Source organism: Oncorhynchus tshawytscha, linkage group LG08 (genome assembly GCF_018296145.1).
Source record: "Oncorhynchus tshawytscha isolate Ot180627B linkage group LG08, Otsh_v2.0, whole genome shotgun sequence".
NCBI classification, from domain to species: Eukaryota; Metazoa; Chordata; class Actinopteri; order Salmoniformes; family Salmonidae; genus Oncorhynchus; species Oncorhynchus tshawytscha.
Genome location: NC_056436.1, coordinates 50,077,442 through 50,103,810, shown reverse-complemented (window position 1 = coordinate 50,103,810; position 26,369 = coordinate 50,077,442). Strand labels below are relative to the sequence as shown.

The window sequence follows — 26,369 nt, the reverse complement described above, 5'->3', positions numbered from 1 at the left end:
ACCGGTTTTACAAAAAAAATTGAAGCATTAAGGTAGTTTTGTGCCTAACCAAAAAAGTGGTTAAATATGTGTAAAATAATATATATTCCCTGAGCTTTCTTTTATCTCCTAGATATAGAACAAACACTTCAAAACCTTGTTTCTCATGATTTATTTGTTGACTGTTTGAATGTGTTATTCAATGTGTTTCTCTGGACTATAGTAGTAAAGGCCAAATTCAATATTTTATCTAATCATTTTTTGGGGATACCTAAAGGGGTCCAAAAATTCTAATTCAAATAGCTAAATGATCCATAGTATGATCCATAGTGACCATCTTAAAACAATTCCATATGTCAGCTTAGAACCCCCGCCAATATTTAATATTCATCTGAAAAATCTCTAACAGTAACACAATCTTTGTCATAATGGAAAATTGTGGCTTTCAGGTGAAGTTTCCTCTAGGTACAGATCTAGGATCAGCTTCCGCTCCCCCAATCTTAACATCTAAGGGCAGCCTCTCCCTACAACAGAAGAGTGAGGCAATCATTTTCGCTATTTCCTTGTGCTGTTTTTGTCTGTTTAAACTACCTTCATGCAAAATAGCACATTATCATTTACAAAACAACCTGGCCAGTGGGTTACTGTGAAGTGTGTGGGGAAATGCTGGGATGTTGGCTGCTTTGATATACACTTCCCTCTTGCATCTCTTGAACTGTGGGTTGGTGGGGGAGGGTGTCACTTGTAGGGCAAGCGTGTAGTAGGGCCTAGGTTCAATTTGTCACTCAGTTTCTGGATAAGCAAGGACAGCTCCTCTGTAGCCTGAGACTTGTCTTCCAGGAGTTCGTAACGTAAACTGGAGATGTCCTGCTTGATTTCTTTCAGTTCACCTGCGAAGTAACATAATGTGAGATCCTAACAGAAATAATGTGAGGTCCGTTCAAGTTGTTTGTATTGAAGAATTCTGTTAAAGGGTTCTCAAATGAAATATTTACTGAAATATTCCCTGCTTGACAATGTTGAACTGATGCACTCTCCATAATTCAATATATTTTTTTATATACTGTACACAATGCAGTTAGCACAGTTTATTTGAGCTTCAAACACCAATGGGAACCCTGTGGAATTTGCAGTTTGTAGACCTCTTTCTACACCTGAGAATTGTTAATTTTCTGCATTGTGTAACAACACCGCAAAAGATTCTCAAAGACTATTTCTGATGAAGTACTTCAAAGTAAAAGTGAAGATGCAACTTTACCTTCATTGACCTCGTCGTTTTCTTTGTCCACTTGTGCTTTCAAAACGTAGCGTTTGATGAGTCGCTTCATGATTTGCTGTAACAAGGAAGGAAAATTGTAAAAATGTAGGCCTATATGCTGTTATGTTAAAGTGGGGCTAAACTTCCTGATTTGGTCTTGTTCTTCAGCTTGGTCATTAACAAATGCAGCAGCCATGACTGAAGACAAACGAGAGTTGTCTTGGAGGGGGTGGTTTATTGTGGGCCTCCTGTGTGTGTGTTTGCAAGTGGCAAGTGTTTGTACATTCACTCTGCCAAAACAGTACACCGTTACAGTCACTCATCCTTCTAGATAACATGAAACAGTCTAACCAAGACCCGGTCTCCCAAAAGCATCTTAAGGCTAAGTTCATCGTTAGAACCTTCGTATGAGCATCGTTAAAACTCTGAGCTGTTTCCCAAAACCATCATAATTAACAATGCACTTGAAAATGCAGGTAATCTAACGCATGCCTCGGACAACTTGTAGAACAGCTAAGTGCATGGCTAGATTTTTTCCCCCCTCCCGCATCACTGTATACACAGAAGATCTCTGCTAATCATCTGTGACTGCCGATGACTTCAAAACAAAGTTGTCGATGTCTATGCAATTGATACAAACAAGCGGAGTATAACAATATTATTTAAATGAAAACCGAGATGATTGCATTAAAATAAAGGCTCAAGGCTTATATCAATCATATTGAAATACATTTCATGTTCAATAAATTGAGTTCTATTTTGCTACTTTTAGGCTACTGTTTGTAATTTTTCTCAATATAGTTAATGATGTACAGTATAGCCTAACATGCGTGCAATGATGTACCAAATCAGTGATTTAGTGCATTTTAATTGGGTAAGCATTAGAATAATCAGAATCAATATTTGCAGCCGTAGGTGGTAATATCGCTCTAGGAGCTGATCATCAGTATTGTGTATTGTGAAATAATGTTAAGGAAAGATTTGAATAGAGAAAGCTGACCCGAAAGCAGCAATCCCTTTCTTTCGATCCTATCAGTATAGACATATGCTCCAACGACACACTTAGTGACCATTCTTTCTGCGTGGTGAAACGCATGTTACATCTTCGGCCGTTGTAGGAAAGATGCTTTGCTAACACACTGGTAAGCCTAGGTTCCATCGCTATTGGGAAATCAGGCCCTGGTGTCTCGAAGTCGCCTAGGCAAGCTAGTGCTAGCCAACTTATTTCACAAATTAGCTTAACCTGGCTGGGGCCTGATTTCCCAATAGCGATGGAACCTAGGCTTACCAGTGTGTTAGCAATGCATCTTTCCTACAACGGCCTGGCTGGTGTGCGACCATGGCGAAGTTGGTTTGACATTGGATAACCTCTCTCTGGGCTGGTTAGGAACCGTCAATAAATTACACAAAATAAATTGGACAATATTTTCATGTTGCACATCTTTTAGTTGTCTCATTAAATGCTTTCAATATTTGTATATGAATTTCTACAATTTATAATTGGCTTGAGGTTTTTAAGTCATTGAAATTTGGAGCTATTGACATTTCTTAAATATTCGTCCCATATACATTGAGGTCATTTACTGATGGTCCCTAACTAGCCCCATTGGGATATTGAATGTCAAACAAAATTGACCATGGGCATTATGATCAGGTACCGTGCAGCTGTGCTCCAAATTGATGATATCCCGCGTGGCGCAGTCGGTAGAGTGTGGCGCTTGAAATGCCAGGATTGTGAGCTCGATTCCCACAGGGGACCAGTATGAAAATGTAAGCACTCACTTCTGTAAGTCTCTCTGGATAAGAGCGTCTGCTAAAATGTAAATGATTACTTGGCTGCTGTGGGCAGGATTGAAATCAACCCAAGGAAAACTGTCATGGTACACTTCATCGTGACATACCTATCATCTCCCAAATCTCAGATTATGACCAGACTGGCTTTGTGAGATTTTGCTAAACATTATATTTAGACTGACGGAGAGGTCAGCTTACCTGATAGCAAGTGGGTTGGTTCAGAATGCTGTGGGACTCTGCAATGCGTAGGTTGGACTGGGTGAAGAGATTGAGCTGCAAAAGCAGACAGGCACAAACAAAAGTACATTTGGATATTTTATCTGGATACTCAATTAACCATGATAAAAATAAGGACAAATTATCAATGAGTCTTAACCAGAGGTTGGAACCGGATCAGAACCAAAAAATAACTAAATCTTTCAAGGAACAGAAATGGAACCTGAATCCATAATGTTCTGGAACAGAACGTTATTTAAAAATCATGGGAACCGGTTAATATCATTCTTTTACATTCCAGGCATTTATTTTCTTGTCCCACAACAAAACGCAACAAAGCCCTACTCTGTCACTCAGAAATGTATTCCAGTGTCTGCCTGCAAGCTGAAAATCTTTTCCTGTGAGTGTGCATGTTTAAGTTACCTGCGATCCTCCCCCATCCTAAACATACACTCCTTTACTGATATTCCAAGCTTGATTCAGGAGATAGGGAGAGACATTTGTAATTGGCTAGAGAAGAATGGATCTACATTTTCAATGCTAGTTAATGATACTATAGGCCTAGTTATCACGTTTCACGTTGGATTTATTAACTACAAAATGTAAGATGTGTTTTTAATTCTGGTGCCGCTCTGCAATCACGAGCCTGTTAGCTAGCTAGCTCAAGCGTGTCAGCTAGCTAGCTCAAAGGACATTCAAAGCTCCTCCATAGAAGCCGCTCCTTCTTGGTATAATTCTGTGGACCTAATTTAGATAATGCATGTCATATCAAGATGCCCAGCGCTTCAAGCCTCCTCCTCAACTCTCTCTCTCTCGCTCTCTCCCCACCCACAAAATGTCTCTCTTGCTCTCTCCCCACCTACACAAAGTCAGTAGCATCTTGCGCCATAGGCTACACACATGTAAAGAACTAGCTTGCCTGCTCTCTCCGCACTGATTGGTGAAGTCATGTAATGAGCTAAATGTTAAAAACGGTTGATTTCACAGGTTAAAAAAGAAACAGAAAGGAACAATATAAACTGGTTCAGAACCTTGTTTTGCTGGTAGGAACCGTGGTATGACACAAAATAAAATAAATAGTTGTTCTGTTCAGAACAAAATGATTGGAAAATAATTTTGGTTCCAACCCCTGGTTTAAACACTCGCAAGCACACACGCACGCATACATTTTGGGGGATCAAAAAACGAATACTACATTGTTTTGCATCATTCCTGAAACATTGTCAAAATACCAGGGTCTCAACTGTCACTGTCACTGCTCTGATGAAGGCCGTGCATTAGCTGTCAGTGTCTTATGGCTAAGGATCTTGGAGAGGCTTCACTTACCAAGTATAGTTCGATAGTGTGTATAGTTCGATAGTGTGGTTAAAAAAATATATATATATGACCCGAGGCCATCTGGCCTCAAGTGCACAGAGAGCCTTATTAGTCATCAGTCATGTCTTCTTCCCACTACCCAGCCACTCTTTGATTCCCTACAGGCTAACAGGGGGTCTACCCAAGGACATTCTTGGCACCCCACCCAACCGATCAATAGGTAGATAATGGAAGAAATACCTTGGGTTCAGGGTAACAGAAGCGGTTTCAACCCATTTAGTTTCTAGCCCCCCCCCCTCCCCATTTTTAAAAATATTATAAATAAATTGCGTGTGTCTGACCATAAAGCACTGGAATTCAATGTACCCCATATTTGCATGTTTTAAAACCAAAAACAACATAACACACTATAGACTCCTTTCTGTGTTTACAAACATTGCCTCGTGAGCGCGATGCGTGCAAGTTGGTGGCAGAACACGGGGGAGTTTTTATAGCACGCCAGCAAAAAAAAGCCTCTATTTACATGTTGCTTCAAAGTGCATTTCACACTACTTTTGGATTATAATCTGCGCGTGACGTCAGTGTGTAGTGTAATGGAAAGGGGTCTATGTTACAATGCAGGTTTCTGTTTAAGACAACGTTTAGACCAACTGCAACAAGTCTTCCTTGTGGCTTGCCTATTGAGATAAGAATGCCGCAACATTTCCTTTCCACTTGTCAGATTGCCATGTGAAATATGCCTCAGAGAAGAAATCAATGTGGTCAAATGTAGTTAATGAAAGGGAAAACGAGAGAGAAATAGAGAGATGGACACAGAGTGAGACAGTAAGGGTGTGTTCGTAAATTCAATCTGGAGTGCCAGAGTGCGCTCAGAGTGCGCTCAGGGCTTTAGTCCGTTTGGTTTTCGCACTTGGAGCTTTCAGAGCGCACATTGGACGCTCTGGCCGAGGAGTAGGTTTGATTCGAGTGCTCTGACTTCACAATGGCAGTCAAGCACCCAATCTAACTGGCTAATGTTGGCTAGCTTGCTAGCTACTTCCAGACATAAATAAGAGAACACCTCAACCTGACAATTTTACTCCCCCTAGTAGAGCTGGTTAGGCTGTTTTCATGTTATATAGAGGGTTGATGACTGTAACTGTGCTGATGGCAACAATTTAATTATGATTTTATTACAATGTTTACTGACACTGGCCATAGTCAACCGGTGTTGAGTGTTGGTAAATTCATCAATTATTCTGCGCTCTGGCACACTAAGACCAGAGTGCTCTGAAATTTGAGTAGATAGCCAGAGCGAATTTACGAACGCACCCTGAGAGACAGAGAGAGCGAGATCAGCGAGAGCGAGAGCGTGACAGAGAGAAAGAATATATGCCATGGGGGCCTACTGATTCAAGTTTGAAATAAATTATGTCCTCAAAGGGATCAAATTAGAGAGAGATATTCAATGTCTGCTTCAACAAAACATTAACTAAGGGGTGTGAACTTGTGTCAATGAGATTTTTTGTGTTTAATTTACAATAAATGTACTAACATTTCTACAAACATGTTTTCACTTTGTCATTATGGTTTATTGTGTGAAGATGGTTGAGCATATAACAATATTGAATCCATTTAGACTTCAGCCTGTAACAACAAAATATGGAATAAGTCAAAGGGTATGAATACTTTTTGAAGGCACTGTACATACACACACACACACACACACACACCCATCCATACCCTGGACTTTGAACTGTCCAACCCCAGCTCTTGATCCTTCTTCACACTCCTTTGTCGGCAATGCATCATGCCGACTATCCACCTGATGTGGTGGTAGAAGGACTTGGGAGTGGGAACGATGCTGAAGGGAGGAGGCAGTGTCTTGCCGTTGTCAAAGTACGACAGCCATAGCTTGGAGCGTGCAAACTTCCACTCCACGTCCGCATCGTCCTGAGAGATAAGCAGAGTTATTTCTCTCTCTGAGCAAACACCCCCTTAAGAGATTTACTTAGTGACGCTAGCTAATGTTACAAACACACATGATCAAAAACCTATTTGAACTGATGATAACCTGTTCACTTCCTTTGCTGTAGGCATAATCTATGAGATAACACTAGTTTGACTTTTAGATAACAGCATTTGCCTAATACTGCCATCTAAAGTCATACACTAAATGTTGTCTCTGATAGGAAATTACAGCAGAGGCCTCATGTCACCTATTGTTGCTTGTTTAGTGGATTAGCAAAGGAAATTCCCACAACACATAACATGGATCATCTAAAAATTATTGATTAAAGCAATAATACACAAGGGTTATTATTGTGTGATTCATTGTGGCTTTAGTACAGCTGTGCTATGAGGCAAGTATGAAACAGTGAAAGATATTCCCATTACACATAACACGGATCATCTTGAAATGACTGATTTAAGAAATATTCATTGCTGACCTGATGTTTCACAATCAGAGACATCAGAGCATAACTGCCTAGCATATGCTGTGCAACAGAATATATACACACAGTTGAAGTCGGAAGTTTACATACACCTTAGCGAGATACACTTAAACTCAGTTTTTCACAATACCTGACATTTAATCCCATTAAAAATTCCCTGTCTTCGGTCAGTTAGGATCACCACTTTATTTTAAGAATGTGAAATGTCAGAATAATAGTAGAGAGAATGATTTATTTCAGCTTTTATTTCTTTCTCACATTCCCAGTGGGTCAGAAGTTTACATACACTCAATTACTATTTGTAACATTGCCTTTAAATTGAAATGTTGGGTCAAACGTTTTGGGTAGCCTTCCACAAGCTCCCCACAATAACTTGGGTGCATTTTGGCCCATTCCTCCTGACAGAGCTGGTGTAACTGAGTCAGGTTTGTAGGCCTCCTTGCTCGCACATGCTTTTTCAGTTCTGCCCACAAAATTTCAATAGGGTTGAGGTCAGGGCTTTGTGATGGCCACTCCAAAACCTTGACTTTGTTAGCCTTAAGGCATTTTGCCATACCTGGATGTATGCTTGGGGTCATTGTCCATTTGGAAGACCCATTTGCGAACAAGCTTTAACTTCCTGACTGATGTCTTGAGATGTTGCTTCAATATATCCACATAATTGTCCTTCATGATGCCATCTATTTTGTGAAGTGCACCAGTCCCTCCTGCAGCAAAGCACAGCCACAACATGATGCTGCCACCCCCGTGCTTTACGGTTGGGATGGTGTTCTTCGGCTTGCCTCCCTCTTTTTCCTCCAAACATAACGATGGTTATTAAAAACAGTCCTATTTTTGTTTCATCAGACCAGAGGATACGATCTTTGTCTCCTTGTGCAGTTGCAAACCATAGTCTGGCTTTTTTAATGGAGGTTTTAGAGCAGTGGCCTCTTCCTTGCTGAGCAGTCTTTTAGGTTATGTCGATATAGGACTCGTTTTACTGTGGAAATAGATACCTTTGTATCTGTTTCCTCCAGCATCTTCACAAGGTCCTTTGCTGTTGTTCTGGGATTGATTTGCACTTTTCGCAACAAAAGTACATTCATCTCTAGGAGACGGAACACTTCTCATTCCTGAGCAGTATGATGGCTGCGTGGTCCCATGGTGTTTATACTTGCGCACTCTTGTTTGTACAGATTAACGTGGTATCTTCAGGCGTTTGGAAATTGCTCCCAAGGATGAACCAGACTTGTGGAGGTCTACAATTTCTTGGCTGATTTCTTTTGATTTTCCCATAATGTCAAGCAAAGAGGCACTGAGTTTGAAGGTAGGCCTTGATATACATCCACAGGTACACCACCAATTGACTCAAATTATGTCAATTAGCCTATCAGAATCTTCTAAAGTCATGACATCATTTTCTGGAATTTTCCAAGTTGTTTAAAGTCACAGTCAACTTAATGTATGTAAACTTCTGACCCACTGGAATTGTGATACAGTGAATTATAAGGGAAATAATCTGTCTGTAAACAATTGTTGGAAAATTACTTGTGTCATGCACAAAGCTATAGTTTGGTAACAAATTTGTGGAGTGGTTGAAAAATATATGTGAACTTCGACTTCAACTGTATATACACTTGCGTTCAAAAGTTTGGGGTCACTTAGAAATGTCCTTGGTTTTGAAAGAAAAGCACATTTTTGTTCATTAAAATAACATTGAATAGTTCAGAAATACTTTGTAGACATTGTTAATGTCGTAAATGACTATTGTAGCTGGAAATGTTTGATTTTTAATGGAATATCTAAATAGGCGTACAGAGGCCCATTATCAGCAACCATGTCTGTGTTCCAATGGCACGTTGTGTTAGCTAGTTTGCGCTGTTCTGTGAAGGGAGTAGTACACAGCGTTGTACGAGATCTTCAGTTTCTTGGAAATTTCTAGCATGGAATAGTCACCATTTCTCAGAACAAGAATAGACTGATGAGTTTCAGAAGAAAGTTATTGGTTTCTGGCCATTTTGAGCCTGTAATCAAACCCACAAATGCTGTTGCTCCAGATACTCAACTAGTCTAAACAAGGTCAGTTTTATTGCTTCTTTATTCAGAGGAACAGTTTTCAGCTGTGCTAACATAATTGCAAAAGGGTTTTCTAATGATCAATTAGCCTTTTAAAATGATAAACTTGGATTAGCTAACACAACCCTGCCTTTGGAACACAGGAGTGATCGTTGCTGATAATGGGCCTCTGTACGCCAATTTAGATATTCCATAAAAAATCTGTAGTTTCCATTCATTTACAGCATTAATTTCCATGCATTCATTTACAGCATTAATTTCCATGCATTCATTTACAGCATTAATTTCCATGCATTCATTTGCAGCATTAACAATGTCTACACTATTTCTGATCAATTTGATGTTATTTTAATGGACAAAAAATATATTTTCCCTCAAAAACAAGGACATTTCTAAGTGACCCCAAACTTTTGAACGGTTGTGTATATATATGTGAGAAGGAATACAACAAGCTGTTTGTTTGTGGCTATGAAAGTTAACTGTTTGTGTATGATCAGGGGTGTATTCATTCTGCCGATTCTGTAAAAAAAAAAACTTAAACAGAAGCAAATGGAACAAAACGGGGATAAACATACCTGAATTTTTCAATAGAAACTCAATTGTTTCATTGAACTGAGTGAATGGAATATGAATGACAGTCATACAATATGCTGTAATAGAAATAAGGCCATTCTCAGAAAAAAAAAATCTTCCTCCCTCATCTTAAATGTCACAGACGGCCACTGATATACAGTACTAGTCAAAAGTTTGGACACACCTACTCATTCCAGGTTTTTCTTGATTTTTTATATTTTCTACATTGTAAATAATAATGAAGACATAAAAACGATGAAATCATGTAGTAACCAAAAATGTGTTAAAAAAAAAAATCGAAATATATTTTATATTTGAGACTCTTCAAATTAGCCACCCTTTGCCTTGATGACAGCTTTGCGCACTCTTGGCATTCTCTCAACCAGCTTCACGAGGTAGTCACCTGGAATGCGTTTCAATTAACAGGTGTGCCTTGTTAAAAGTTAATTTGTAGAATTTCTTTCCTTCTTAATGTGTTTGAGCCAAACAGTTTTGTGACAAGGTAGGGGTGGTATACAGGAAGATAGCCCTATTTGGTAAAAGACAAAGTCCATATTATGGCAAAAACAGCTCAAATAAGCAAAGAGAAACAACAGTCTATCATTACTTTAAGACATGAAGGTCAGTCGGTTTCTTCAAGTGCAGTCACAAAAACCATCAAGCACTATGATGAAACTGTCATGAGGAACACCACAGGAAAGGAAGACCCAGAGTTTCTGCTGCTGCATAGGATAAAGTTCATTAGAGTTACCAGCCTCAGAAGTTGTCCAAATAAATGCTTCACAGAGTTCAAGTAAAAGACACATGAAGTCCTGCGTGAATCATGGTCAAATTGCTGCAAAGAAACCACTACTAAAGGACACCAATAAGAAGAATAGACTTGTTTGGGCCAAGAAACACGAGAAATGGACATTAGACCAGTGGAAATCTGTCCTTTGATCTGACGAGTCCAAATTTGAGAATTTTTGTTCCAACCTCTGTGTCTTTGTGAGACAGAGTAGGTGAATGGATGATCTCTGCATGTGTGCTTCCCACCGTGAAGCATGGAGGAAGAGTTGTGATGGTGTGGGGGTGCTTTGCTGGTGACACTGTCAGTGTTTTTTTATTTATTCAAGGCACACTTAACCAGCATGGGTGAGCTACTTGACCAAGGCGAGTGATGGAGTGCTGCATCAGATGACCTGGCCTTCACAATCACCTCATCTCAACCCAACTGAGATTATTTGTAATGAGTTAGACAACAGTGAAGGAAAAGCAGCCAACAAGTGCTCAGTATATGTGGGACTCCTTCAAGACTGTTGGAAAAGAATTCCAGGTGAAGGTGGTTGAGAGAATGCCAAGTGTGTGCAAAGCTGTCATCAAGGCAAAGAGTCGCTACTTTGAAGAATCTCAAATATAAAATATATTTATATTTTTAACACATTTTTGGTAACTACATGATTCCATATCTGTTAATTCATAGTTGTAAAAAAAAAAAAAAGTAAAAATAAAGAAAACCCTTGAATGAGTAGATGTGTGCAAACTTTTGACTGGTTGTGTGTGTGTGTGTGTGTGTATATATATATATATACTGTATACACTGCTCAAAAAAATAAAGGGAACACTTAAACAACACAATGTAACTCAAAGTCAATCACACTTCTGTGAAATCAAACTGTCCACTTAGGACGCAACACTGATTGACAATAAATTTCACATGCTGTTGTGCAAATGGAATAGACAACAGGTGGAAATTATTGGCAATTAGCAAGACACCCCCAATGAAGGAGTGGTTCTGCAGGTGGTGAGACAGACCAATTCTCAGTTCCTATGCTTCCTGGCTGATGTTTTGATCACATTTGAATGCTGGCGGTGCTTTCACTCTAGTGGTAGCATGAGACGGAGTCTACAGCCCACACAAGTGGCTCAGGTAGTGCAGTTCATCTAGGATGACACATCAATGCGAGCTGTGGCAAGAAGGTTTGCTGTGTCTGTCAGCGTAGTGTCCAGAGCATGGAGGCGCTACCAGGAGACAGGCCAGTACATCAGGAGACGTGGAGGAGGCCGTAGGAGGGCAACAACCCAGCAGCAGGACCGCTACCTCCGCCTTTGTGCAAGGAGAAGCAGGAGGAGCACTGCCAGAGCCCTGCAAAATGACCTCCAGCAGACCACAAATGTGCATGTGTCTGCTCAAACGGTCAGAAACAGACTCCATGAGGGTGTTATGAGGGCCCGACGTCCACAAGAACACCAAGATTGGCAAATTCGCCACTGGCGCCCTGTGCTCTTCACAGATGAAAGCAGGTTCACACTGAGCACGTGACAGACGTGACAGAGTCTGGAGATGCCGTGGAGAACGTTCTGCTGCCTGCAACATCCTCCAGCATGAGCGGTTTGGCGGTGGGTCCGTCATGGTGTGGGGTGGCATTTCTTTGGGGGGCTGCACAGCCCTCCATATGGTAGCCTGACTGCCATTAGGTACCGAGATGAGATCCTCAGACCCCTTGTGAGACCATATGCTGGTGCGGTTGGCCCTGGGTTCCTCTTAATGCAAGACAATGCTAGACCTCAAGTGGCTGGAGTGTGTCAGCAGTTCCTGCAAGAGGAAGGCATTGATACTATGGACTGGCCCGCCCATTCCCCAGACCTGAATCCAATTGAGCACATCTGGGACATCATGTCTCTCTCCATCCACCAACGCCACGTTGTCCAGGAGTTGGCGGATGCTTTAGTCCAGGTCTGGGAGGAGATCCCTCAGGAGACCATCCGCCACCTCATCAGGAGCATGCCCACGCGTTGTATGGAGGTCATACAGGCACGTGGAGGCCACACACACAACTGAACCTCATGTTGACTTGTTTTAAGGACATTACATCAAAGTTGGATCAGCCTGTAGTGTGGTTTTCCACTTTAATTTTGAGTGTCACTCCAAATCCAGACCTACATGGGTTGATAAATTTGATTTCCATTGATAATTTTTGTGTGGTTCTGAGAGCAGAACTAATAAACGGGCTCTGCCCGATCACTAAAATGGCCACCCCTGTCAGAACTACAGATCACAAAATGGCCGACCGCCAAAACTACAAGTACCAGAAGCAAGGGGAACCCTCAGAAGGTGGAGTCGACTCACAGATAAAGGGTCAAGAAAAACCAGGAAGAGGAAGAGAGAGTGCTGGAAGGAGCTATGAACAATAGAGAAAGAGACTATAGAGATTGGCTGGATTTACCGTGTTTGAGCTGGATTGTTTTGGACTTACCTGTTGGCGTTTGGACCTGGACCTACCGAGAACCCGATTCGTGTACCGAACCCTGCTATCCTTGACCTCGCCTACGGCCTGGGTGGACCAGGATGGAGAAACAAACACACCGGTACTGTCCTGTTCGAAAGAACTCTCATTCTTGGGTGATTTGGTGACAGTTTACCACTTAGTTTATGACAAACGCTCCTAACCTTGAAGAGGTTTGCCACAATATAAATAAATAAATAATGGAGGATGCTATTTTTTTATGAGCATGGCTTTATTTCTATACTACATTAACTCAAATGTTTTGCTATACCCATCATGAGGTTGCTACAAACTAGCCTATGAATGAAAGTTTACAAAATAGGCACGCACAGGTTGAGATGACAGACAGTGACACGTGGACAGACAGTGACACATTCAATTCCACCTTGCACACTCTTGCCTGCATCTAACTTATCTAGGGGGTAATCATTAGTCCAACAGTTGCAAACGAGAGTTTCTATTCGGGTATGTTTTTCCGTGTCATTCCGTTCACTTCCGTTTAAGAAATGTTTTTCAACAGAATGAGTGGAATGAATACACCCCTGATCACACGCAAACAGTGCACTTTCATAGCCACATACAAACAGCTCCTCTTACCTTTTCCCTTTGCACATATATACACAAAAAAGTATGTGGACACCCATTCAAATTCATGGATTCATCTATTTCAGCCACACCTGACAGGTGTATAAAATAAGAGCCATGCATTCTCCGAAGACAAACATTGGCCTTACTGACGAGCTCAGTGACTTTCAACGTGGCACTGTCATAGGATGCCACCTTTCAAACAAGTCAGTTCGTCACATTTCTGACCTGGTAGAGCTGGCCCGGTCAACTGTAAGTGCTGTTTTTGTGAAGTGGAAAGGTCTAGGAGCAACAACAGCTCGGCCACAAATTGGTAGACCACACAAGCTCACAGAATGGGAGCGTTGAGTGCTCAAGCGTGTAGTGCTTCTCTCATTGGTTGCAACACTCACCACTGAGTTCAAAACTGCCTCTGGAAGCAAAGTCAGCTGTTTGTCGGGAGCTTCATGAAATGGTTTTCCATGGCTGAGCAACCACACAAGATCACCATGTGCAAATCCAAGTGTCGGCTGGAGTGGTGTAAAGCTCGCCGCCATTGGACTCTGGAGCAGTGGAAATGTGTTCTCTGGAGCGATGAATCACGCTTCACCATCTGGCAGTCCCACAGACTAATCTGGGTTTGGCGGGTGCCAGGAGAACTCTACCTGCCCAAATGCATAGTGCCAACTGTAATGTTTGGTGGATGAGGAATAATAATCTGGGGCTGTTTTCATGGTTCAAATTAGGCCCCTTACTTCCAGTGAAGGGAAATCTTAATGCTACAGCATACAATGACATTCTAGATGATTCTGTGCTCCCAACTTTGTGGCAACAGTTTGGGGGAAGGCCCTTTCCTGTTTCCGCATGACAATGCCCCTGTGCACATAGTGAGGTCCATACAGAAATGGTTTGTCGAGATCGGTGTGGAAGAACATGACGGGCATGCACAGAGCCCTAACCTCAATCCCATCGAACACCTTTGAGAGGAATTGGAACGCCGATTGCAAGGCAGGCCTAATCGCCCAACGTCAGTGCTCGACCTCACTAATGCTCGTGGTTGAACGGAAGCAAGTCCCCGAAGCAATGTTCTAACATCTAGTGGAAAGCCTTACCAGAAAAGTGGAGGCTGTTATAGCAGCAAAGGGGATCCAACTCCATATTAATGCCCATGATTTTGGAATGAGATGTTCGACGAGCAGGTGTACACATACTTTTGGTCATGTGGTGTATATTCAATCTATTCTGAAAAGTATGGATTCAATTAAAATGTTCCCTCAATCTACACACAATACCCCATGATGACAAATCGAAAACAGGTTTTTATAAATGTTTGCAAATGTATTAAACATTTTAAAAACCATAAATACCTTATTTACATAAATATTCAGACCCTTTGCTATGAGACTCAGAATTCAGCTCAGGTGCATCCTCTTTCCATTGATCATCCTTGAGATGTTTCTACAACTTGATCGGAGTCCACCAGTGGTAAATTCAATTGATTGGACATGATGTGGAAAGGCACACACCTGTCTATATAAGGTTCCACAGTTGATAGTGCATGTCAGAGCAAAAACCAAGCCATGAGGTCGAAGGATTTGTCCAGAGCTCCCGAGACAGGATTATGTCAAGGCACAAATCTGGGGAAAGGTACCAGCAGCATTGAAGGTCCCCATGATGGCCTCCATCATTCTTAAATGGAGGAAGTTTGGAAATACCAAGATTCTTCCTAGAGCTGGCCACCCGACCAAACTGACCACTTGGGGGAGAAGGGCCTTGCAATACCTGGCAATACCGTCCCTACGGTGAAGCATGGTGGTGACAGCATCATGCTGTGGGGATGTGTTTCAGGGACTGGGAGACTAGTCAGGATCGAGGGAAAGATGAACAGAGCAAAGTACAGAGATACTTGATGAAAACCTGCTCCAGAGCTCTCAGGACCTCAGACTGGGGCGAAGGTTCACCTTCCAACAGGACAACGACTATAAGCACATAGCCAAGACAATGCAAGAGTGGCTTTGGGACAAGTCTTTGAATGTCCTTGAATGGCCCAGCCTGAGCCCTTTCTTGAACCCAATCGAACATCTCTGGAGAGACCTGAAAATAGCTGTGCAGCAACGCTCCCCATCCAACCTGACAGATCTTGAGAGGATCTGCAGAGAAGAATGAAGAAACTCCCCAAATACAGGTGTGCCAAGCTTGTAGCATCATATCCAAGAAAGTTAAGGCTGTAATCACTGCCAAAGGTGCTTCAACAAGGTACTGAATAAATGTGATATTTCCGGGTTTTTTTTTTACACATTTGCAAAAAGTTCTAAAAAACTGTTTTTGCTTTGTCATTATGGGGTATGGGGTATTGTGTGTAACTTCATGAGATTATTTTTTCATTTTAGAATAAGGCTGTAACGTAAGAACATTTAGAAAAAGTGAATACTTTCCGAATGCCCTGCATACAAAAAGATTACACAAAAATACACTAGTATCCCTATAACTATAATCAGATGAAATGGTGGGTCTACAGATGCCACTGACTCTTACCTCTGCGGTGAAGTTTCCCCCTACGTACAGATCTAGGATCTGCTTCCCTTCCCCAATCCTAACCTTAATGATTAGTGGGGAATTTCTCTTATTTACCCAAGATCAGTATCTAGTGGCAACTTCACAACACCAGTCACTCACCTCGATTTCTTGATAGGAGCTGTTGATCATGGCGATCAGCATGTTGAGCAACACCACCACCATGGTCACGTTGTAGATTCCATAGAGCACATAGCCAATGTTCTCGATGAACTTGTGGTTGTACTTGAGCACCACAGAGGACACCTCGGACAGTCCAAATATAGACCAGAACAGAGTCTTGAAGCTCTCCTCCACCCTATGGTGACAAGGAAGGAAAGAAGGAAGGGGATAAGAAAGCTATAGGACAGGCTGATCAGATTAGGGGTTTCTAGTTTGTTGTTGTGCCCTAGCGAAATCACAAACTACATTTGGCTGTTGCCCAAAGTGACAGGCGAAAAAGTGCTGCTTTAAATAAAGTGATGTCATCTCATGTGTAGCCTAAGTGCGTGGGGAATGAACCAAATATATTGGCATGTCTTGCTTAATACTAAAATGTATCATCCTGTGTTATAGTATTCTGGTTGCCAAAGTCCCTTCGAGAAACATTTATAACGTGAGAATTGTTGCCATGAAATTATATATATTTTTTTATTTCAGGTGATGTTGCTGTATTTTATGAATTCCACAGATGTCCTTGGTAAGAGCATAAATGACCATTGTGACTCTTGGCAATGTTAGATGTGTGTATGTGTTGCATTTGTAAGTGTGTGTGTGTGTGTGTGTGTTCCATTTATGCCAAGGCAGCTAGACTAATGAAATGCAATATGGACACTAGAACAATAGAGGAAAATAATAACCATAACAATAGGAAGGATTTCATTTTCTCAGCCTCAGCTTGGAAACAGTAACCTTGGCAGTAATCCTCTCCAGTGTGAAATTAGTTATTTTTGCTGAGCTGCCACAAGCTCGGCGGTGCCTTTTCCAATTCAGTTTTGAAGAACTCTTAGAAAGGGAGTCCAAGGTTGGCCATTTTCAACTTCATTCTGCACTACAATGACTGAGTCGATAGACTGAATGAGCTAGCCCTGCATGAATGGGCTCAATAGAGGAAGAAAAGAGCTCCCTACATGAATGGGGAACTCATTTGTTGGAGTTTTTTTTTATGTAGATCCCAAGCAGTATTACTTTATAAATGTGAACCAATCGTATTCTCAAGTCTTATGTTTTAGGAGTATTCATTTTAGGGGCTTTGGGGACAAAACAGTATGGTTGAATGTGTACAAAGCCTCCCTACTGACTGTCAGTCCATTACGGAGTAACTGTTCCTGTCACTGACTCCAGACCTGCCTGAGTGACCATCAATTAATGTTCTCAAATGTGGTGAGTCGCTATAAGTCTGTTCCCATAAGTGTCTCACCATATGTCTATTCCAATAAGTGTTCTCTATACACAAGTGTCCTCTATATGTCTGCTATAGCACTCACGTGGTGAAGGCCGGGTTGACCTTGGCACCCAAGTAGTAAGAATAGAGGATGAACATGCCGATCATGAACGCCAGGAAGACCATGATGAACAGGACCATGAACTTGAAGATGTCTTTGACCGTGCGGCCCAGGGAGATCTGGAGTGGTCCAAAGCTCTCATTAGCCGGCAGAATGTAAGCGATGCGTGTGAAGCTCAGCACCACAGCGATGGCGTACAGCCCTTCGGAGATCAGCTGGGGGTCCGATGGCAGCCATTTGTCCCTTGCTACATGGAGGAATGGGCAACAGCAACATGAACAATGTTTTTAATGCATTGCGCTATATGACAGTTCTGCACAATGGTTGGGTTACACTTTGTTTTACAGTCCCACTATGTCTTTGTGGGCTTTGAAATAATAAAGCAAATAGTAATTGTATAATAAATCCCCTAAAAGTAGTCTTTTGTTTCTTTAGGATTCATCAACACAAGCACCAATACATACAATTTCTCAGTAAACATCAGCTAAAACTAAATGAAACAGGACTATAAAATAAGGTGCTACCACAATTTGCAAAGGCCACTTACGCTCTCAATGTCAAATTAAAAACAGGTGTTTATGTGATTTTAAATGGTTGCCCTTTTGCATGTTCTAATGATATACCTAATGATCATTTGTCTCCCTTCTGCGTGCAGTGTACTAGGTGGATAATGTTGCCCTTAAAGTCATTCTGTATGTGTACGTCACTGTGTACGATTAGACAATTAGCTTAACCTGCGGTAAGAATCTAGTGATTCTTGAGATTAGTGTGCCTGCCCTTAAGCATAATCATTGCTAACACTGTTACACGTCTTGCAGGGCAAGTGATCAGGAAACATCTGTATTGACATTTGTGGTGGTATTTGTAGATGTGTGCAAGATGCCTACTTGTCTCAACTGTATCTTATCACAGGTTTAAGAAGATGGCGCTGCAGTGGATAGCTGCTCCTGGCGAAGTCTGCATTAAAAATAATTTGGTTGTTGCTGATCTTACTTTTTTTTTTGTACATAATGTTTCTTGCCATTTCATATGACCGAAAACAGCTTGTGGACATCAGAACAGTGATCATTAACCTCGATTTGATGACGATTTTTGGACATTCTGCTTACCCCGGACCAGGCCCTGATCCCTGGGACTCGAAAGAGAAAGCAGCAGCGAAAGAGAGGCAAGTGAGGTGGTGTCTTGACTACGTTGGCAAGCAAGTAGACCATCATTGCCGTCTACTTTGTTGGCGAACGTGCAATTTATCAAGACCAGTCCCTATGCTTGTCTCAGAGCGGCGCGAAACCACCTGCATTTGTTTAGTAGGCTATTGTGCAGCCTGAAAAGTAAACATAGCCTACAATACATACTACAGTCAACATGGGAAAGTGCTTTAATTCCACACAATTGGCGATTGCAGGCCATGTCCAGACTTTCTCGTGACCTCAAGTAACTTCAATAATGGCTGTACAAATTAATGCGGGAGACCGGGGTTCAATTCCATATGTGTTATTTCATAGTTGTGATGTCTTTACTATTATTCTACAATGTAGAAAATAGTCAAAATAAAGAAAAATCCTGGAATGAGTAGGTGTGTCCAAACTTTTGACTGCTACTTTCTTAATTCTTTTGATTAATATTATGGTGTTTCTATTCCAAGAAACTAAAAACCCTGTTTTTTCGTTAGGATGGAACGGAAAACATGGCACTGTACAACGTGACTGTCGGCAGTACAGTACTGGGCTATTTAGCTAAAGAATCCCTGTGTCATGCAGGCAGGGCAAGCGGGAGACCAGGGTTCAATTCCCTGCCAGGGAGGAAGGAGTAAACTGTAAACTAATCATTTGTTCTCAACTGACATGCCTAGTTAAATAAAGGTTACACTAAGAGCATAACATTTCTGCACCCTAATTTTCTAATCCCAGTCTATCCAATATCCAAACTGAGATTAAGTGAAAATAAAAATGTGATTGATTTATCAAGCCCATTCCCCATGCTTGTCTCAACAGCGCAAAACAGTGCTAAAATAGTTGTAGGCTTTTGCTTAATCCTATTGCTTCTAACTTCAATACGCTCTATAAATAAATAAGACCTACACAACTTTTAACAGCACATTACTAAACACTAAGACTCATGTCGCCTAGGGTAGGCCTACAGTGACTCTCCGCTAATAATTACATATAGAGGACTGCAGGATTCTAAATTAAAACCAAAAGCCACCTCATGGGTTTCCCGGTGGCGGTTGGCACGGGTATCAAACCTACATCAGCCAGTTAAGTTAATTTATATATAGTGGGGAGAACAAGTATTTGATACACTGCCGATTTTGCAGGTTTTCCTACTTACAAAGCATGTAGAGGTCTGTAATTTTTATCATAGGTACACTTCAACTGTGAGAGACGGAATCTAAAACAAAAATCCAGAAAATCACATTGTATGTATTTTAAGTAATTAATTTGCATTTTATTGCATGCAATAAGTTTTTGATCACCTACCAACCAGTAAGAATTCCTGCTCTCACAGACCTGTTTGTTTTTCTTTAAGAGTGTTCTCCACTCATTACCTGTATTAACTGCATCTGTTTGAACTCGTTACCTGTATAAAAGACACCTGTCCACACACTCAATCAAACAAACAGACTCCAACCTCTCCACAATGGCCAAGACCAGAGACCTGTGTAAGGACATCAGGGATAAAATTGTAGACCTGCACAAGGCTGGGATGGGCTACAGGACAATAGGCAAGCAGCTTGGTGAGAAGGCAACAACTGTTGGTGCAATTATTAGAAAATGGAAGAAGTTCAAGATGACGGTCAATCACCCTCGGTCTGGGGCTCCATGCAATATCTCACCTCGTGGGGCATCAATGATCATGAGGAAGGTGAGGGATCAGCCCAGAACTACACGGCAGGACCTGGTCAATGACCTGAAGAGAGCTGGGACCACATTCTCAAAGAAAACCATTAGTAACACACTACGCCGTCATGGATTAAAATCCTGCAGCGCATGCAAGGTCCCCCTGCTCAAGCCAGCGCATGTCCAGGCCCGTCTGAAGTTTGCCAATGACCATCTGGATGATCCAGAGGAGGAATGGGAGAAGGTCATGTGGTCTGATGAGACGACAATAGAGCTTTTTGGTCTAAACTCCACTCGCCGTGTTTGGAGGAAGAAGAAGGATGAATACAACCCCAAGAACACCATCCCAACCATGAAGCATGGAGGTGGAAACATCATTCTTTGGGGATGCTTTTCTGCAAAGGGGACAGGACGACTGCACCGTATTGAGGGGAGGATGGATGGAGCCATGTATCGCGAGATCTTGGCCAACAACATACAATGTACAATGTGATTACAATATACAATGTGATTTTCTGGATTTTTGTTTTAGATTCCATCTCTCACAGTTGAAGTGTACCTATGATAAAAATTACAGACCTCTACATGCTTTGTAAGTAGGAAAACCTGCAAAATCGGCAGTGTATCAAATACTTGTTCTCCCCACTGTAGGTCTAGGCCCCGAAGAAATAAACTCCAATTAAGCCCTCTTGTTGTTTGTAAAGTCAAATTAAAATGAAGAATATTGTTGAAATGAATTGCTCGACGGGTGTACGTTTTCTCCATCTGTTGGTGTGCAACAGTTGCATCACAAGTTAGCTATATTTTCAGCACCTGCCACTGTTCATCTCCTATTGACTGCGCTGCGGTCGCCGCCAGTTGTTCCTTTAAATTGAACCTTTATTTAACTAGGCAAGTCAGGTAAGAACAAATTCTTACTTACAATGACAGCCTACCCCGGCCAAACCCGGATGACGCTGGGCCAATTGTGCACCGCCCTATGGCACTCCCAATCGCGGTTGGATGTGATACAGCCTGTGTTCGAACCAGGGACTGTAGTAATGCCTCTTGCACCGAGATGCAGTGCCTTAGACAGCTGCGCCACTCAGGACCCATGACCAATATATGTATATATATTTTGTTTTTCAGAACATTAACCGTGTGTAGGTAGATACGTGTATCGGTAGATGTGGAAAGGTAGATACAAATGATTTGTTGCAAGTTGGGGGGTTCACACTTAGCTCGGCTATTAGACAATTCTTTAGTAAAGGTTGAAGTCTATTGTTCAGCTAGTAACCCATTGTGAAAAACTAATAATACTTTTTCACCTTTCCACTTGTTAAAGTGTTTTTAGCCACAATTGGCCCCAATCCCAACTAATACATTTGGGCACAGTTGATAGCGTGCTGGACTTCGGGCTAGAATGTTGAGGGCTCGAAACCTGCTCCCTGCTCGTTTCATTACAGTATTATGCCGGTCTCAGAGCAAATAGCCTGGATTGTTACTCCCATCTCGTTCCTCGCCCTCTTCCATGTGTCATTCTCTGCCTTAGTGCCTCGCGTGCTGGCATGGCAGCACCTTCGGTTGTGCGTCAAGAATTCAGCATAGTAAGTTTGTTGACGTGAGAGAGGAAGCCAGTCCCGTCATCGCCACCTCACCCGCTCTTAAGATAACCTTCGGGCCAACTGGGGGCCCAAGGCTGGTTAGGAGACACAGCTAGAGACACTATGTAATTGTGATGAACCAAGAGAATTAGGGTAGCACTGCTGTCTTCCCCGCTCCTCAGTTCTTACCTCTTTCCCTTTCTGTCTTCGCCACCTCCTCTTTTTTTTAATAATTCACACCATATGTGCATTGAAGTACAGATTTAACTTGTATTTTTAATATAACAATGATCATAATTATAATGCATGTATTTATAAACACCTGGATAAGGAACTTTCAATAAAGCGTTTCACATTCTCCACTGGTTGAAATTAAGTATCTCATTGAAATACTACACCTATCCCGTGTCCTCAGATGAATGCAGATGAAGGGAGTTAGATACGCATAGGAAGTGTAGTGTACTGTTTTTTTCTGTATATATATATATATGATCAGCCTTTACTTAAATCATGTTTCTAGTCTATTGCATAGTTACAATGTGTAATCATTGATGTCCCAAGAGTGGTAAACACTGTTGAAGTGTATAATTGTAAAACATACATGTAGACACACATCATTCAAAGAATGGAGTTTTATAGTCATATTGGATATGACTGAAAAATAATGTCTCACAGAAATTCATACCTGAACCGCACCTTTATTAGCCAAGGAAGAGTACATGATCTGTAACGGTTTTCCTTAGGTGAGAGTGAGTCAGACCAAAATGCGGCGTGGCTATTGCGATCCATGTTTAATGAGACAAAGTAAACACGATCAAATACAAAAACAAATAAACGTAACACGAAAACCGAAACAGCCTAATACTGGTGCAAAGTACACAGAGACAAGAACAAGGACATAAGGACAATCACCCAACCCAACACCAAACAGGCTACCTAAATATGGTTCCCAATCAGAGACAATGACGAACACCTGCCTCTGATTGAGAACCATATCAGGCCATACATAGAACTAGACAAACTAGACATGTAACAGAATGCCCACTCAGCTCACACCCTGACCAACCAAAACATAGAAACATACAAAGCAAACTATGGTCAGGGTGTGACATGATCAGTGAATATATTCAATGTACAGGCTACAATATGGGGATCTCATGCATGGTAATAACTACAGTACATGTATATAGAACTTGCATTCTTGGTACAATAGTGTTATTATATTCTACTCTATCCATAGGCTTCACTAATGCCATTCAGACTTGAAGTCGATACAACAACTATGATACCTGAGGTTCATAGATTGGTATGAATATTAGTTCAGAACCTAACGTTTTAGGTTCTGAACTAATGTTCATACCAAACGTTTTAGGGTCCATACACAGATCAGCTACATACTGTAGCTAGCTACACATCCATAGGGACACAGTTATTTTTTATCTTCCACTACAGAAGTAAATAGTTAGCTTTGTTACCTCAGCTGCATTGCATGGCAAATATAAGCAAGGCAAGCTTACACAATTGTACAACACACATTACAATTTCATACTCATGTCATAACACTAGCTAGCTAGCTGGCTAGTGTTAGCTAGTCAGTTAACTTGCTAAATAGCGATTTTTGTAAATTAACTTTATGACAAAAAAATATGCACAATCGTTTCTCTCTACAAATATGTCTAATATATTCCTCTCATTTTTTGCTTGACTCGTTATGACATCATAATTTCTTACATTTGCTTCCACCGTAAGGTTTTGGCAGACATCTTTGCTGGAGAAAGTCACCAGCAACGGTTGGCATAACATTAAATTTGTCATTGGAACCACTCAATATGATTGGTCATATAAAAACCTTTGGACCCAAATGCATAATGAGTGCTCTAACTCCCCCTTGCGGTGGTCTGGAACAATGAAGCAGAGACGCTGGGTACCTCTAAAAGTTGTGAGCTTCCACTGCAGGACTTAAAGGAGGAACCACTGTACGTACATACCCCAACCAGAAGCCATGGATTACATGCAACATCCGCACTGAGCTAAATGCTAGAGCTGCCACTTTCAACGTTCGGGACATTAATCCGGAAGCTTATAAGAAATCCCGCTACACCCTCCAACAAGCCATCAAACAGGCAAAGCATCAATACAGGACTAAGATCGAATCCTATGCTGGCTCTGACGCTCGACTGATGTAGCAGGGCTTGTAAACTATCATGAATTATAAAGGGAAGACCAGCTGTGAGCTGCCCACCGACATGAGTCTACCAGACAAACTAAATGCCTTCTATGCTCCTTTGAGGCAAGCAACACTGAACCATGCATGAGAGCACCAGCTGTTCTGGATGACTGTGTGATCTCGCTCTCCGTAGCCGATGTGAGTAAGACCTTTAAGACCTTTTAAACAGGTTAACATTTACAAGGCCGCGGGCCCAGATGGAATACCAGGACGCGTACTCAGAGCATGCACTGACCAGCTGGCAAGTGTCTTCACTGACATTTTCAACCATCTCTGACCCGGTCTGTTATACCAATTTGTTTCAAACAGACCACCATAGTCCCCATGAACGCCAAGGTAACCTGCCTAAATTACTATCGCCCAATAACACTCACATCTTTAACCATGAAATGCTTTGAAAGGCTGGTCATGGCTCATATCAACACCATCATCCCAGACACCACAAACTCACTCCAATTCGCATACCGCCCCAAAAGATCCAAATTACACCATCTCTATTGCACTCCACACTGCCCTCACCCACCGAGACAAAAGGAATACCCATGTAAGAATGCTGTTTGCCTGAGGCTGTTGCCATGCAGGTGTTTGTACACATGCATATACACACCCTCATTCAAATAAACACATACAACAACACACACATACATGTAATAGTGCCAGACATGCACACAAATGCATACAGTTGGCATTGCTGTTATGATTTTAGTTGTCCTTGATGTCCTTTGTTTTAAATTCATTACTTTGTTTTATTATTTCTTTGCTTTTTTCTATTTAGTTCATTCTCTTGGTTGTTGGTGCATTAAGGGGTTCTTGGGGGAGGGGAATAAATAGTTTTTGTGGTTTCCCCGGGAGGGCCTGTGGGAGGGGTCTCGAATGGTTGAGGGACAGCTATTGGGGAACTGTGGGGGGGATCTTGGAGAGTTTCGGTTCACGTTTTTTGGCCTGGTGGTTGGATCGGTCAACATGCCCTTGAGCAGGGCATTGACCCTGGATGCTTGTGTATTAAAGATTTTTACTTTAAAAAAAAGAAAGCTGTTCATTCACTACAGCTCAGCATTCAACATCATAGTGCCCAACAAGTTCATCACCAAGCTCAGGGCCCTGGAACTGAATGCCTCCATCCCTCTGCAACTCATTCCTGCACTTCCGGACCGGCCACCCCCAGGGTAGGTAACCACACATCCGACACGCTGACCATTAACACGGGGCCCCTCAGGGGATTATGCTTCTGTCCCTTCCTCCCTGTTCACCCACGACTGCATGGCCCGCACAGCTCCAACACCATCATCAAGTTTGCTGATGACAAGACGGTGGTAGGAGTGATCACCGATGTCGATGAGGCAGTCTATAGGGAGTAAATCTGTGACCTGGCAGTGTGGTGCCAGGACCACAACCTCTCCTTCAACTACAGCAAGATAAAGGAGCTGATCGTGGACTACAGGAAACAGAGGGGCAAGTATGCACCCATCCACATTGATGGGGCTGTACTGGAGCGGTTTGGGGGCTGTATTGGAGCGGTTCGAGAGCTTCAAGTTCCTCTGTGTCCACATCAATAAGGAATTAACATGGTCCATACACACCCACACAGTTGTGAACTGGGCACATTAGCGCCACTTCCCCCTTTTTCAGGAGGCTGAAAATATTTGGCATGGGCACTCAGATCATCAAAACGTTCTACAGCTGCACCATTGATAGCATCTTGACTGGCTGCATCACTGCTTGGTATGGCAACTGCTGGTTTGACATAGAGGCGCGCACACCACCCACTGCTTCCGAGTATATTACTCGCTAATGTTCAGTCTTTCTTTCCAGAGAGACATCGGGGCCTGTAACATACTTTCTTTCACAGAAACATGGCTCTCTCGGGATATTCGGTAAAGCCAGCAGGAATCTCAGTACATCGCGCAGACAGGAATAAATATCTCTCCGGGAAGCAGAAGGGCGGAGGGGTGTGTTTCATGATTAACGACTTATGGTGTAATTCTAGGAACATACAGGAACTCAAGTCCTTTTGTTCACCCGACCTAGAATACCTAACAATTAAATGCCAACCATTATCTCCCAAGAGAATTCTCCATCATCGCCACAGCGTTTAAATCCCACCTCAAGCCGAAACCTTGACGGCCCTCAAAGAACTTCACTGGACTTTATGCAAACTGGAAACCACATATCCTGAGGGTGCATTTATAGTAGCTGGGTATTTTAAC

At 42.0% G+C, this 26,369-nt stretch overlaps 1 protein-coding gene across 1 annotated transcript in view; it reads right to left on the bottom strand.

Annotated features, from left to right (window-relative positions):
- Nucleotides 1-249: 249 nt before the first annotated feature.
- The window catches only part of LOC112257103 (short transient receptor potential channel 3), a 67,874-nt gene continuing 41,754 nt past the window's right edge, over nt 250-26,369 (bottom strand). The window contains exons 6-11 of the mRNA XM_024430672.2: nt 17,498-17,762; nt 16,134-16,329; nt 6,287-6,496; nt 3,230-3,304; nt 1,238-1,313; nt 250-869 (exon numbers count right to left, since the gene is read on the bottom strand). Of these exons, the coding sequence (XP_024286440.1) occupies nt 718-869; nt 1,238-1,313; nt 3,230-3,304; nt 6,287-6,496; nt 16,134-16,329; nt 17,498-17,762 (974 nt within the window). The 3' untranslated portion in view covers nt 250-717. The remainder of the gene's footprint in view (nt 870-1,237; nt 1,314-3,229; nt 3,305-6,286; nt 6,497-16,133; nt 16,330-17,497; nt 17,763-26,369) is intronic.